The sequence below is a fragment of the Hyalella azteca genome, unplaced genomic scaffold (assembly GCF_000764305.2).
Source record: "Hyalella azteca isolate HAZT.00-mixed unplaced genomic scaffold, Hazt_2.0.2 contig4574, whole genome shotgun sequence".
Lineage (NCBI taxonomy): Eukaryota > Metazoa > Arthropoda > Malacostraca > Amphipoda > Hyalellidae > Hyalella > Hyalella azteca.
This window is the reverse complement of record NW_025934787.1, coordinates 60,753-74,458: the sequence shown is the minus strand read 5'-3', so window position 1 is coordinate 74,458 and position 13,706 is coordinate 60,753. Positions and strand designations below refer to the sequence as shown.

The window sequence follows — 13,706 nt, the reverse complement described above, 5'->3', positions numbered from 1 at the left end:
AGCATGGCAGCCTAGTGGCACTGTAGCATGGCAGCCTAGTGGCACTGTAGCATGGCAGCCTAGTGGCACTGTAGCATGGCAGCCTAGTGGCACTGCAGCATGGCAGCCTAGTGGCACTGTAGCGTGACAGCCTAGGGAAACTATAACATGTTAGCCACATAGCACTAATTGACAAGTCTATTAGTTTACTTGATGCATAATTGAACAGAAGTTAATTCAAACAAAACATTCTCAAATAACGATGCAATACACATGGGATACTCACCAAGTCGGTCCACCATTGTGACGACCAGTCTTGCCAAGATGTGTCGAGTCTACCAGATTCCCCCAGAAATAAGAAACTGAGGAGCAGAACCAAAACAGCATTTCACATATGCCAAAGCAGTTGATCACTAAAGCTATAATGTGTTAGTCAATCTAATGAATGTGAATTGTGTTAGTCAATCTAAAGTGAACATATTTTCTTGTGAAGTTTGAGTAAAATTCAAAAAACCAACCATACATGGCCTAGTCTTGAAGCTGAACCATATTGTTTATATTGCAATATGTACCACAATGTACATTGAAATTTCATTGATGATGAGCTGCTTAAAGCTTGAGGGCCCATTTCAGTGCCACCATGATATTAAAGTATTAGTTAGCAAACAAGATACAACTCTTAATTATCAACACAGAATAATTGTAGTTGCATGTGTCCAAAAAGACACCTCCAAACTTGTGGTCTATCTTTGTACTATGAATAAGTGATAAAATCGGGAGTGCAGCCGTGGGTAATAAAATTGACTCGTGAACAGGACCTGGCCTAACGCCAACCATCAGCATGCAATATCTACACATAGCCTCAGATCAATGAGCTGTGGGTAACTCCGGCTAACAGTAAATCCGCTTTGCACAACACCGCCACTGCTCCACAGCGCCACAGCGCAACTGGCCGGAGCGCAACAGGCCCTACCGCAACAGGCGGCGCAGGTTAAGTTAGGTTAGGTTACGTTAGGAGTAGCTGTTGCGGTAGGGCCTGTTGTGCCCCGACCAGTTGTGCTCCGGCCTGTATGCGCTGCGGCCTGTGACTGAACGGTGCTGTTGTGGTGGGCGCTTTGTGTCAAAAGGAATGAAGATGCCCAGCTGTGTTACGCTCGGGAAGGTATAGGTATGAATCGCACTGACGGCACTGTGGACTTGGGCTATGCTGATCTCTAGCTATCCACCCATAAGATCAAGCTAGTACTATCTGAAAATTGACCTTTCTTATAAATAATTTCTTAATGCTTTCTACATAAAAATTTTTGGCATCTGCTATCTACATAGATTGTGCCTCAAAAATTATTTGACAGTGGACTGGCATGCTCAACCTCTAAAATGCCATAGGTGAAACAATAGCAAAGTTGACACCTCAAGTTTAACATTTCAACTTCTAAATCATTCCTATCACTATAATTTGCCAATTAAAAACATTTTGCCGTAGAAGGCAAAGAGCTAATATAGCTGAGGTATAAATAAGTGAATATATGATTAATAAGGCAGTTGCTGAATGAGCAACATTGACCATCAGATTTAAGCATGGCGGATGAGTAACAGCCAGAACAGAAGATGGATACTGATTGAAATAGACCATCAATAAATATAGTGTCAATCAGTTAGTTGATTGAAGCAGAAATTACATATGGCTACCAATCAAGATGCTGAGTGCGGCCAGATATCTCAAAAATTTCTGCAGACAAAAAAAGCCTATAATACAATATTTACCATTGAATTTATAGTTTCTGGGGCAAAATTAAATAATCCATCTTTCTTTCTTTTTATCAAATTTAATAAGAAAGTACCATCACAAATTTTTGCTAGTCAATGCAATTGAAAAAAAAAACTAAATCATGGAATTTGTCGGGATAAAAGACCCTGCAACCCACCAGTGGATTGTACCGCAGTCAACGTGTTAGAGACTGGAAATGCTCAATGGAAAGCTTATAGCCTAAGATGCCAACATCCTAACTTAATAAAAGCTCTTTATTTACTGTCTAGCCAACTCAGGGTGCAGAAATTGGAAAAATATCAGATGATATTAAGTGGCATTATTGGAAAAATTCTACACTTTACAGTTTACAATAGCTAACATCATGGCTTCAAAATCATAAATTTTAATTTTTTTTTGAAAGTTGGAACTTTGTGACTTGAATATGCAAATAATGCAATAAACAATCAAATAGGAGATAATTGTTCTAGCTGTTCAATAGGGGTTAGGCTTGCCGGCTGCCGCTAAAACATTCTTATCATGGCCTTGGCCTGGAAGCAAGATGGTAAACTCCTACCTTGTACCTACTTTTTAATAAATAACTAAAATTAGATTTTCTACCAAATTCTCCAGTGAGTTCCCATTAGATAAAATTCTTTCAATTTTATTGATTCCTAGCCTGCCACAGTTACTCGTATCAGGCTCACCAGCCACCAGGCTGGCAGCAAGATCCCAAATTTCCAAATGAATCACAAATACACAGTGACTGTCACACCATCACTGCTCACTGGGAGTCTGGGCCTGGGCCCCATAAACAATTCTAGGATAGGTAGCCCGCTGAGGCTCATCATTGGCGATTTGGCAGTTGGCTCATACGAAAATTCAATCAATCACAATTTCTGGTCCATCTGTTATGATCTGTGATCTGTTAACCAATAAGTTGGCAACTTGGCAGTAGCTACCTAACCAGTAATCACCAGCTTCTCTTCTCCAAGTTCAAGAACACAACATAGAGCCTTAATTAGTCAAGAAGGCTCAAACTCTACTCTAGTACCCACAGGTGATGGGACTCGTCTTCTTGTCGTAGACTTAGCATCACAATTAAGTATTCACGAGTCTTTGGAGTTAACGACTCAAGTGTCGTATTATCAAGTATCAACATAGTCTACCTGTCATATTCACAACATAGTCATTTAAATGATTTAATCATTTTAATGACATAGCAATCACCCTTCCAGAGATAAAAATTTACGCCTAAACAGCCATTCGTTGAATAAAAACTAGCATTTCGAGAAAGAATTTCCAACTTACTTTAGCTGCTGAAAAACTTGTCTGTAGTTGTCACTGGGCACTTCCGATTTAGTTTTCGCTCATCACGAGCTCGGACACTCGAGTAGAAAATTTACGGAAAAGTACAAACGGAAAGCTCACATGAATATAATAAATTATAACTTAATTCTCCGAAACCTTGGAATAATAATCAAAATTATCGATAAAAAAACAATACATGCGCAATCTACGGGGTGGCAACGGAGATAGGAAGAGCAAAGCAGAAAGGATAAAGCTTTCGTCAAAAACTCCTTCCTTCAACGAGAGACGAGACCGGTTACCGGTATAAGAAAATTGTTCAACAGTTAATAGCGTAGTTGATCCCTTCGAAGTGCCGGCAAAGCAGTGGTGTGCAGATTTTGCAAGGCTACCTCCCGTTTTACACGGTGATTTACTAAACAATGTGGTGTTTGGTGTCAACATGGTTGAACTTATATACGGTTGACCCACGACGATGACGATTTTTCGCCGTTCTGCGCATCTCTAGACTAGAGTGACGTCACAGTGGGCACAAAATATAAATAGTGTAGATCAACACATTGTCTTTATGTCATCTTTGAAGCATTTTAAAAAAATTACCTCATCATAATGGCCTAAAAATTGATTTACTGCATGCAACTAGTCTTTTTTAAGCAAAACCGGTGTTACCAATCAGTTTGACGTCAAGAGGTGACGTCACAAGAGACAAAGTGACGTCACAGTTGGAATAACAAATGACATCCGCAAAGTGCAGCTGCACTAGGGAAAACTTTGTATTAGTTCAACCATGAAAAAATTGACCTCATTAGAATGGTCCAAAAAAAACATTTACTGCAACTAGTCTTTTTTTAGGCAAAACAAGTGTTACAAATCAGTTGAATCTCACTGTGACAAACAACAGTCACAGGTCACTCGTCGACGTCATGTGGTTACGTCGAGAACTTCGCTGCCTTAGCCTTCCTCCACGGCTGGTAAACTGAAGAAATGCATTCCATTGTCCATTTTTCTGTTAAAATAGTCGTGAGAACGACTGGTAGATCCAACAACGACGCAGTATAACGTCCCATCTGCCATCTTCAAGCAAAAACTTCAAAAAGAGACATGTACAGTAGCTTGAACACGTAGGCGAAAGCTAGACCGTGCAACAGATATGGCGGTCGATCACACAAGGCATCTTGATATTGATATTGTCAATTAATAGCAGTTTTGCCCAATTTATAACGTGTTTTTGTTTTTTCTGAGACTGATTTTCTAGCTTACTGCAATATCAAAGTGATTGTGCGAATTAATTCAATTGTCTATGAATTAGGAAACAATTACTATTTCAAATTCACTTGTGTAACGTAACCAGGCAGTTTGTATTGAATATTCCTAAGCGTTTTGAATTGCTCAATCGTTGCCGACTAACGTTTCGGAGGAATTTCCATTAAGATTAATTTTAAGTTCTGCCTTCTTACGGTACTCTGTTTTGCAGAGCACGTCATGTGAAGATGGACTGAAAAGAAGTACATTAAGATCACAAAAATCTGTATTTCATTCTCCGCGAACCATCTGCAGCCTCTGGCAATGAGGCCGCGTCACAGTTGTTTGTTGCTGTCGTGCCCCGAACCTAGAGTTTGGAAACGTCGTGTTGTCACCGAAACTTGAAAAGGACAAAAATTTAATAGAGAGTGTTCAAAGACGTGCAACAGGCCATGGGCCTATTTCTTCAACGCCGACACTTCTATTCTATTCTAACAAGGATAATTCCGGGCTTGAAAAGCAAGTCCTATGAGGAAAGATTGAAGATTATGAAGCTTCCAAGCCTCACTTATCGACGTCTGCGTGGAAACTCATTGAAGCATACAAGTATACTCATGGCTTATACAAGGTCTCAGAAGGATTACTAGAATTTGAAACAAGAACCAACACCAGGGGCCATGGCTATAAACTAAAAAACTGCGTTGTAACACATCCATGCGACAACATTTCTTCTCGCTTCGAGTCATCGTCATGTGGAACAGCCTTCCTGATGGCATCGTTGACGCTCCAAGTATGAACGCCTTCAAGAACAGACTAGACGAAGCTATGCAGGAGCATATGTTCAGTCTTAAAATGCCTAGCAAATTACGGACCAGGCAATAGGTCCAGCAGCTATCTCAATCAATCGCCAGTTATGGAAAGGTCGGGTTCCAAAGGCCGGATCTCTTGTGAATCAAGTCACGAAAAATTCAAGAATCGGCAACAGGTCATGGGCCTATTTCTTCAGTGCCGACACTTCTATTCTATTCTAAGGCATCTCGTCATTCGGTCCCGCGACGTCATTCTTGCGAGCCTGGTAATTTACAATTCTTAACGAATGTCTAATGATGTAAACAAACTCGGTCAATTTATAGCGGCACTAAATATCGTCGGAAAGGTCGCCCGTCAAGGTCATCTGCCGTACGTTAATGCTCGTCAGAAGTCCTACAAGATTTTGCGCCCTTAAGAGCATTGTTCCCTAGCTCTCCATCATTAAAAACTCACGGTATCTAACTACGGATCACAGTTGTGGGGTTAATTTCGGACATGATTGCTAAAATTTATTTTTTTCTGGCTCTCGTGCTGGTGGCAGACGCTATTTGTAAGCGCCTCTTCTTTTAACTTCGTCTCTCATAGATGTTAAAGCTACACCTTTCTAGCATCTTCAGCGGCATGGCCATTTGAGACCTTCCGCTTCTTATGACCTTCCGAGAGCACGAGCGGCAATCCGGAATGGTCGCGGGTAAGTTAATTCCTACGAAGAAAGTTACTCGTGTATTATTATGACGCAAAACACTCATTACTCCACCCGTAAGGAAGGAAAACGAACAAGGCATTACTTAGAAAAAATATGGACTAATGACGTTGAACATGAAACAATGTTAAGCCTCCAGATAGCAGAATATGAAGTTAAGTGGGCCGATAAACCTGAAATAGACGCATGTTACACAATACCAGCATCAAAAGCAGCCGAAGCAAAAATCTCCGAATGAGTTACAAAAATACAGCATACAATAAGAAGTTTCAGCCATAACATAACATAGTGATGTCAGCGCTAAAGAGTAGGCCTGATGTGGCCTGTCGCCGAATCTTGAACTTTTCGTGACTTGTTCATAGAAGATATAAATCTTGTCATTTGACCGGATATTTTCAAGACTGACGATAGTTTGATATAGCTACTAGACTTCCACCGGGTTCGATATGGCGCTAATCATTCCAAATCTGAACATATATTCTTCCATAGCTTTATCTAGTCTGTTCTTGAACGCGTTCATACTCGGAGCGTCAACGATGTAAATCATGTAATCAGGGAGGCTGTTCCACATGTCGGTGATTCGAAGCGAGAAGAAATGTTGTCGCGTGGACAAGTTGCAGCGCATTTTTTTTTTAGTTTATAGCCGTGGCCCCTGGTGTTGGCTCTTGTTTCAAATTCTAGTAATCCTTCGGGGACCTTGAATAAACCATGAGTATACCTGTATAATTCAATGAGGTCTCCACGCAGACGTCGATAACTGAGGCTTGGAAGCTTCATAATCTTTAATCTTTTTTCATAGGACTTGCCCTTCAAGCCTGGGATTATCCTTGTTGCACGTCTTTGAACATTCTCTATTAAATTTTTGTCCTTTTCAAATCTCGGTGACCACACAACGTTTCCAAACTCTAGATTTGGGCGCACGACAGCAACAAACCAATGCTTCATCGCTTCTGCATCTAGGAACTCGTAAGAGCGTCTGATTAGTCCAAGAAGTTTGTTGGATGTATTAGCTTTCGTTTCAACATGCTTAGAAAATTTCAGCTCCTTGTCGACATAAACTCAGAGATCTTTTTCCACACAGGCCTTTCAATCATTACTCTCTCGTTGTAACCATGTCTTCTCATACTGTAATTATGCTGTTCATTGTTCTTCCCGAGATGAAGTACTTTACACTTGTCTGCATTAAACCGCATCTGCCACGTATCAGCCCAGGGGCCATACTTTCAAAACTCGCTATGTGAACGTAAGTACTTACGCTCTATTTTCTTGTCTATGATTGGTGGATTTTGCTTGAAAGGCCGTCAATGATTGACTGATGAACTTACGATCTCTTAAATTTTTTTGAAAGTATAGGCCCAGTTAACTAAACTGTCAAGGTCATCTTGCAGTTGCGCTTTATTTGACGCATTCTTCACTGTATTATAAACTTTTGTGTCGTCGGTATACATGGAGCACACGCTGGACACTACTTCTGGCAGATCGTTTATAAAAGCAACGAACAAAATAGGCCCAAGAACGCTTCCTTGTAGCACGCCTCTGCGCACTGATGCCCAGTCTGACACGGTTCCGTTAATATTGACACGTTGTCGTCTACCTACTAGAAAATCTTTGATCCATTGCAGTACGTTTCCCTCAATTCCCAAAGACTTCACTTTACTCAACAACCGCTCATGCGAAACACTGTTAAATGCTTTGACAAAATCGAGATCCAATGCATCCACTGGCTCCCTTTCGTCCAGCAGGCGAGTCCAATCGTTCAACGTAGATAATAAGTTAGTGGTGCAGGATCTACCGGCAATAAAACCATGTTGAAAATCTGATAGGAGATGGTGAGCAGTCAAGTGATCGATAATCCTATCCCTCACAACAGATTCCATTGGCTTACAAACAACACTTGTCAGACTGACAGGGCGATAGTTGCCGGGGCTACTTTTGTCACTTTTTTTGAACAATGGTGTTACTTGAGCTTGATATGATGCACATGCAAATTCATTCGGCGGCAGTAAAAGAAGGTTTAGGAGTTAGGCTGAGTAATGATGCGATTTTTTTTCTAATTGTGCGACAGGTATGTCGTGGCATATTTTGTTCGAAATGTGAATTATACATTCGACAATATTGCGAATATTATTGGCATATTGTGCGGCCAAACATCGCAGAATTACAGCCTCGGAATATATCTTGGTCGCGGTCTGTACTTTTATTTAGTACATACTCAAATGTGCGGCAGGGAAAAGATGAACGCAATTATGCGGTATGCTCATTAACATCCACCTCGTTAAGTTAGGGCTAAAGTGTAAAAAAAACCTATTTTACTGTCACATTCGCCTGAACGTGTAAAAATAGTCTTAATCAATCATTGATCTAAAAGCTCAAGAGCGTCACTATAAAATCGGAATGGTACCATAAACGTCGTGTTTAAAATACTAAACGCGAAGTATTTCTGATATTGAAGTTGAATACGCTAAATCGGAGGATTTCCCTCCCGGAAGTTGGAAGCCAAGCCCCGACAACTCTGAGCGGGCAGGGCCGGCAGGCGACCGTATACTCAGTATAGCTCTCGTCAGCCTCTCGAGAGTCGAGGCAAGCGTGATAGCACCTGCTCTCCCGTTCCCGCATTTCTGTATAAATTTGTGCATAACATCGTTAATACGTAACTGTATTATTCTAGTTTGTTTTAGTGCATTTACTGAGCCGTCTAGCAAATGTGAGTAAACACTGTTTCTATAGAGAGGAATTTCATGCAAGTCGTGATATTGTCAACACTACCTAACTGGAAGACAGTTTTTGCTAAAAACAGAAAGACGCGAGTAATAACTTAGATTACTAGCTTAGTTGGAGAGCGCAGCCGTGGGTAACAAAATTGACTCATAAACAGGCCCTGGGCCCAAAGCCAACCATCAGCATGCAATATCTACACATAGCCTCAGATCAATGAGCTGTGTGTAAGTGACTCATATCACCACACCAACTTTAAGGCAGCGCTGCCTTACTCCACAAGCCACTACTTCCAATAGTCAATGTTAATCTGGCTCTGCTCAACAGATTTTTACTCCACACCATCCCTTCTTACTCGTGCCGTAAGTCTTAACAGCCGCAGACCAATCCGGCTAACAGTAAATCCGCTTTGCACAACACAGCCACTGCTTCACAGCGCCGGAGCACAACTGGCCGGAGCGCAACAGGCCCTACCTACCTACAACGCCTTACGTTAGGTTAGGTTAGGTTAGGAGTAGGGCCGGGTGAGGCGTTGTAGGTAGGGCCTGCTGCGCTCCGGCCAGTTGTACTACGGCGCTGTGAAACAGTGCCTGTGACTGAACGGCGCTGATGTGGTGGGCGCTCTGTGTCGAAAGCCGTGAAGATGACCGGCTGCGTGAAGTACAGCCACGCTGCAGTTTGGCGTTTTGACCACCGCTGTTGTTGCAATGGCTTGATGCTATTTGGCCTATTTACTCACTTCCATGAACGGAAATGGCCACTATGGTTTTAGGCACGTTATAGTGCAGGCTACTATGCCCTCAGGCATGATTACGCTCGGGAAAGTACAGTGGGGGGAAATAAATATTCGTACACTTGAAAAATCGTATTTTAATGTATGTAAGTACACAAACTGAACAGGAGAAGTGATTTATATTATGTATAGAGGCTGTCTCTTATACACATCTAGATGTGTATAAGAGACAGGATTTATTGTTTTGTACGAATACTTTTTTCACCCGAAAAGTGAACATGTTGCATTGTTTTTTGTTGCATTGAGATTTAATTTCTTTTGATAGTATTTTTTAATACTATGCGTCTCTATACAAAATTTAAATCACTTTTCCTGTTAAGTTTGTGTACTTACATACATTAAAATACGATTTTTCAAGTGTACGAATATTTATTTCCCCCCACTGTATATGAATCGCACTGTGGACTTGGGCTATGCTGACCTCTAGTTATCCACCCCTTAGTTGCCTATCTTATGTAGCTGATTTCTTGTGCTCTGAGACATATGCTTAAATTAGTTTGAATTGCTGGTAGTTGTAGATATTGCATTCACTTACGCTATAGACATTGTCCGTAATATGCTAATACATAATACACAGTTGAGAAAGCTATAGCTTATGCGGGGAGGTTGTAGTGCAGTTGTTCGCACCATCCTTGACTGGAATCAAGCTCCAGTAACGTTTAGTTTTGTATCCTTGATGCATTGAGTGCTTATTCCGATGCGCGCGGGACTTTGTCGCGCTCTACTGAACATCACACTTATTGTCACAGCAAACCTATCTCCTCCTAAAGTTTCGAAGCTACAGCGATGAGAGATATACCATTCGATTCGCAATTAAAATATCTATCGAATTGTGGTAGCGTTTTTTTCAGTTTCGTTATAGTTTTGAAAATATTTTGAAAAAAGGGGGGAAATAGGAAAAAATCGAAAATTTTTGAACATTTTACGCAAATTGCCTCTTCATCCGCAAAAATTCGAATTTCGAAAAACGCAACCATAAATCGATATCGAATCCGGAGGCTACGGGCCATGAGCTGCAGCCCGCTAGTAGAGCTTAGCACTAGCACGCCCCCGATTAACGTCGAATTTAACCTTGTTTGTTCGCCGCATTGCTTTATATGGGTTTAATCACTGCTGTAAGTATTTTATTATTGCTAGACGCAGTGTAACTCCTACGTCTATTTATTTTAGTTGCGACTATATCTTAGGTGCTGAAACTAAGTATCATGTTCTTTGTTTACGTCGTCTGCATTACTACAATTCGCCCCAGCCAAGAGCGTTGGTGTGACCTCTGAAGCATTTCATTTTAGCTTGTGTCAATCTTTGTTTTATTATTAACGACTTGTCACCACACCTCAAGTAAAGTCTTTATATTTTGCTACTTTCAGCTTACAAGAACAATAAAGAAAATAGCAACACAAGTTCGTTTGTTTACTGCCTTGGCGGCATAGCCTTTTACGTGAACTCACTGGACACCAATAAGAATTCCTTATTCCTGCCTTTAATCAAGTGTACGATATCAGGGTAGTTGGAGGGCTGATGAGGGTGTGAACTCATCCTGGGACTCTCCTCTGTAGGTAGGATACGAGGGTAAGGTAGTGGTTGGGCTGGCGTCGAGGGTATAAACTCACCCTTGGACCGGAGGTAGGGCACGAAGGCGGCGTAGAGGGTAGCTGACTAAATACACTCTACGAGCATCACGGCTACACTCTACGAGCATCTCGGCTACACTCTACGAGCATCTCGGCTCACTTTAAACACAAAGCCTCGTGTTTAACATCGGCGCTCACGTTGAAAATCGGTCCTCACATTGAGCACAATGCCTCACATTTAGCAAAATACCTCGGGTTAAAAACTATGAATAATTTACGGATATACATTATTGGCTTGTATATATCTCGTGCGCTAATATGTTTGTACATTAGTACGGCAGTTCCGACGGTCGACTCAGCGGCACTAGCGACTGCCTCGCCTGCGGGGCGAGCGTCATGTGAGCCGTGATGCTCGTAGAGGGTAGGTATGAACTCACTCATGGACCTGAGGTAGGATACGAAAGTTGGTGTCACGTTTATAAAAAATATTAGCACGAAATGTTACGAAAAAATAAAACTTCAACTCACGGTCCGATTGAAATCGGACGCGTCCTGTATAGTTGGAGGACGTTCCAGTCGTTTTCGCGCCCATATTTCGCTATAATAATGTGCTGCTGGTGCATAATTATACAATTATACTTAGAGTTCATGTGGTTAATGCAGAGCATGAGTTGAAAAATTTCTTCATGAGATTAGCTAGCGTTTTAATAGAAAACTTGTATGTGACTGTGAACGCCATTTTCAAAGCTCGTTATGGGCCTGTCAGAATTCAAGTGTGAAAAATTGAGTGTCTGATTGCTCTATTGCAGTGGTTCCCAAACTTTTTCAGACTGGTGTCCCCTTTGGCTCCCCAGTGAATGTCTAGCGCCCCGCCCCCCCGAAAGACACGTATGAAAACAAACGCCTCTTTCAAAATATTTGGTATGCTGCAATTTTAAAAGAGAAATGTTAAACACACATGTGTATTTCACAAATAGAATCCCATTTAGTAAACCAATATATTTTTTACAGTTTTAACTGGTTCAGCACTAGAAATTCAAGACGGCTTGGACAAATTTACGGCCGGACTCGTGGCCGGTCTCACGGCCAATCTCCTAATTCAGTGACCAAGGAATATCTCCCAAACATATGAACGCAGCTCTATAAAACTCAAATCACGTATTCACTAGGACCTAACGGAGTAACGGTGATGTTTAGCTTCGGAAAAATTTTTAAATTTCACCTTCATTCGGGAGTTATCTGGCAATGCGGGCCGAAATTCGCAGTGATCAAATAATTTCTTCCAAACTACTGAACAGATTCGAACGAAATTTTGAATATAAATTCCTAACTACCAAACGGTTATTTTTAGCTTGTGAAAATTTATTCGAGTCGGAGTCATGTTCTGCATGTGTTGTGTACAAATCGTCAGACAAACGTACGAACATCTGACTCCGACTTCGCGAACTGCCGCCCCCTCTACTGCCCCTTTCTTCCTCACCGCCCCCCCCCCAGATCCTTCCACCGCCCACTTTGAGAACCACTGCCCTAATTAATGTTGATTGTTGATAATTAATTGATTCGTCATTAATTAGCTGCCAATCTATGTTATTCATCTCATATTCATCATGCTTGCCTGGCATGTTTTCATTCGGTAGAGTTTTAAGTCTGCTTGATCAGGCCATTCAAGTGGTTATGTGCCGATGAAGTACATGTTTAGTAGCTTACAATTAAACAGGATTTGTTAGATAGATCCAGTCTGAATAGCCAGAACGATGGAAATTCATTAAAGTAATTCAGTCAGTGGATGTCACCAGGATCATGATGCGTTGATGTCAGGATTTAACTGGGGCAGAATTTATTCTTTCTTTTGATTTACTCGCTATTTTTTATTCCATGTATGACAACCTATTGTCTCTTTACGCAGGTAATGAAGAAGTTACCAAATCTATAGTTAGTTTGTTAGTGCATTTTCTGAGCCGTCAACACAAAGTGAGTAGTAATGTTTTGACCACGGTGTAATTTCATGTCTAAATGTGATAACACTGGGCTTTTGATGCCAGTTTCTTTCTCAATCCGATCTGAGGCCAGTATAGCACCAGAGATTACCAGCATTACTAGCCTATTTTAAGAAACTGTATTTGCCTTTAGGGCCAATGATTTGAATTACCCTAAGCCGCCAGTTACATCCTATTGCGCCTTAGTTTTGCCTTATTCTGCTGATGTTAGCATTGAGAATGCTTCAGAACTCGTTGATCAATGTTCAAGATTTATCTCAAATGTCTTGATGTTTAGGCTCAGAGACACGACTTTTGGACCACAACTTTTGGAGAGTTATTAAACTAGGCTGTTAAATGCTCACTTCTGAGATAAAATTTGGTTGAAAAGTGTGTTCAATTTTTTACAATTAAATTCTAAGCAATTAAAGCAAACCATGTCAATATGTCAATAGACAATTATTTGATATTTTATTTCCATTTGTGTTTGATGTTCCTTGAAGCATTTCTACTTGAATTCTGAATACAAAGGATTTACGTTGGCCAGAGGATAGTAAAGCATAAATTGAAGTATCGTCTTTTGGGCCCTATATTGCTTCAGACCCATGGTTAGACGGGTATTGCGATACGGAAGCTGAAGTATCTGGGTATTCCGCGACAGTGGAATAGTTGGTGGACTGAGAAGGGTATGAACTCGCCCTTCGACTTGATGAATGGTCAGGATTCGCTGCCATTGGATAGGAGTCACTTGAAAAAGGCAGATAGGGGTAACTGGCAGTGATTAACCCATTTAACCAACCCGTGCTAGAACGCTCACTTCTTTACTAACAACGTGCACGCAAGGTAATTCTTATCATTCTCT

At 41.1% G+C, this 13,706-nt stretch overlaps 1 protein-coding gene across 2 annotated transcripts in view; it reads right to left on the bottom strand.

The window, feature by feature from the left end:
• The window catches only part of LOC108678897 (pleckstrin homology domain-containing family F member 2), a 24,565-nt gene extending 21,241 nt beyond the window's left edge, over positions 1-3,324 (bottom strand). Inside the window, exons 1-2 of one of the 2 annotated variants that reach the window (XM_018167393.2) lie at positions 3,038-3,322; positions 266-341 (exon numbers count right to left, since the gene is read on the bottom strand). In XM_018167393.2, the coding sequence (XP_018022882.1) occupies positions 266-281 (16 nt within the window). In that variant the 5' untranslated portion in view covers positions 282-341; positions 3,038-3,322. Of the gene's footprint in view, positions 1-265; positions 342-3,037 lie in introns of both variants that reach the window. The other variant, XM_018167395.2, reaches the window with a different exon arrangement.
• Between the last annotated feature and the right edge of the window lie 10,382 nt (positions 3,325-13,706).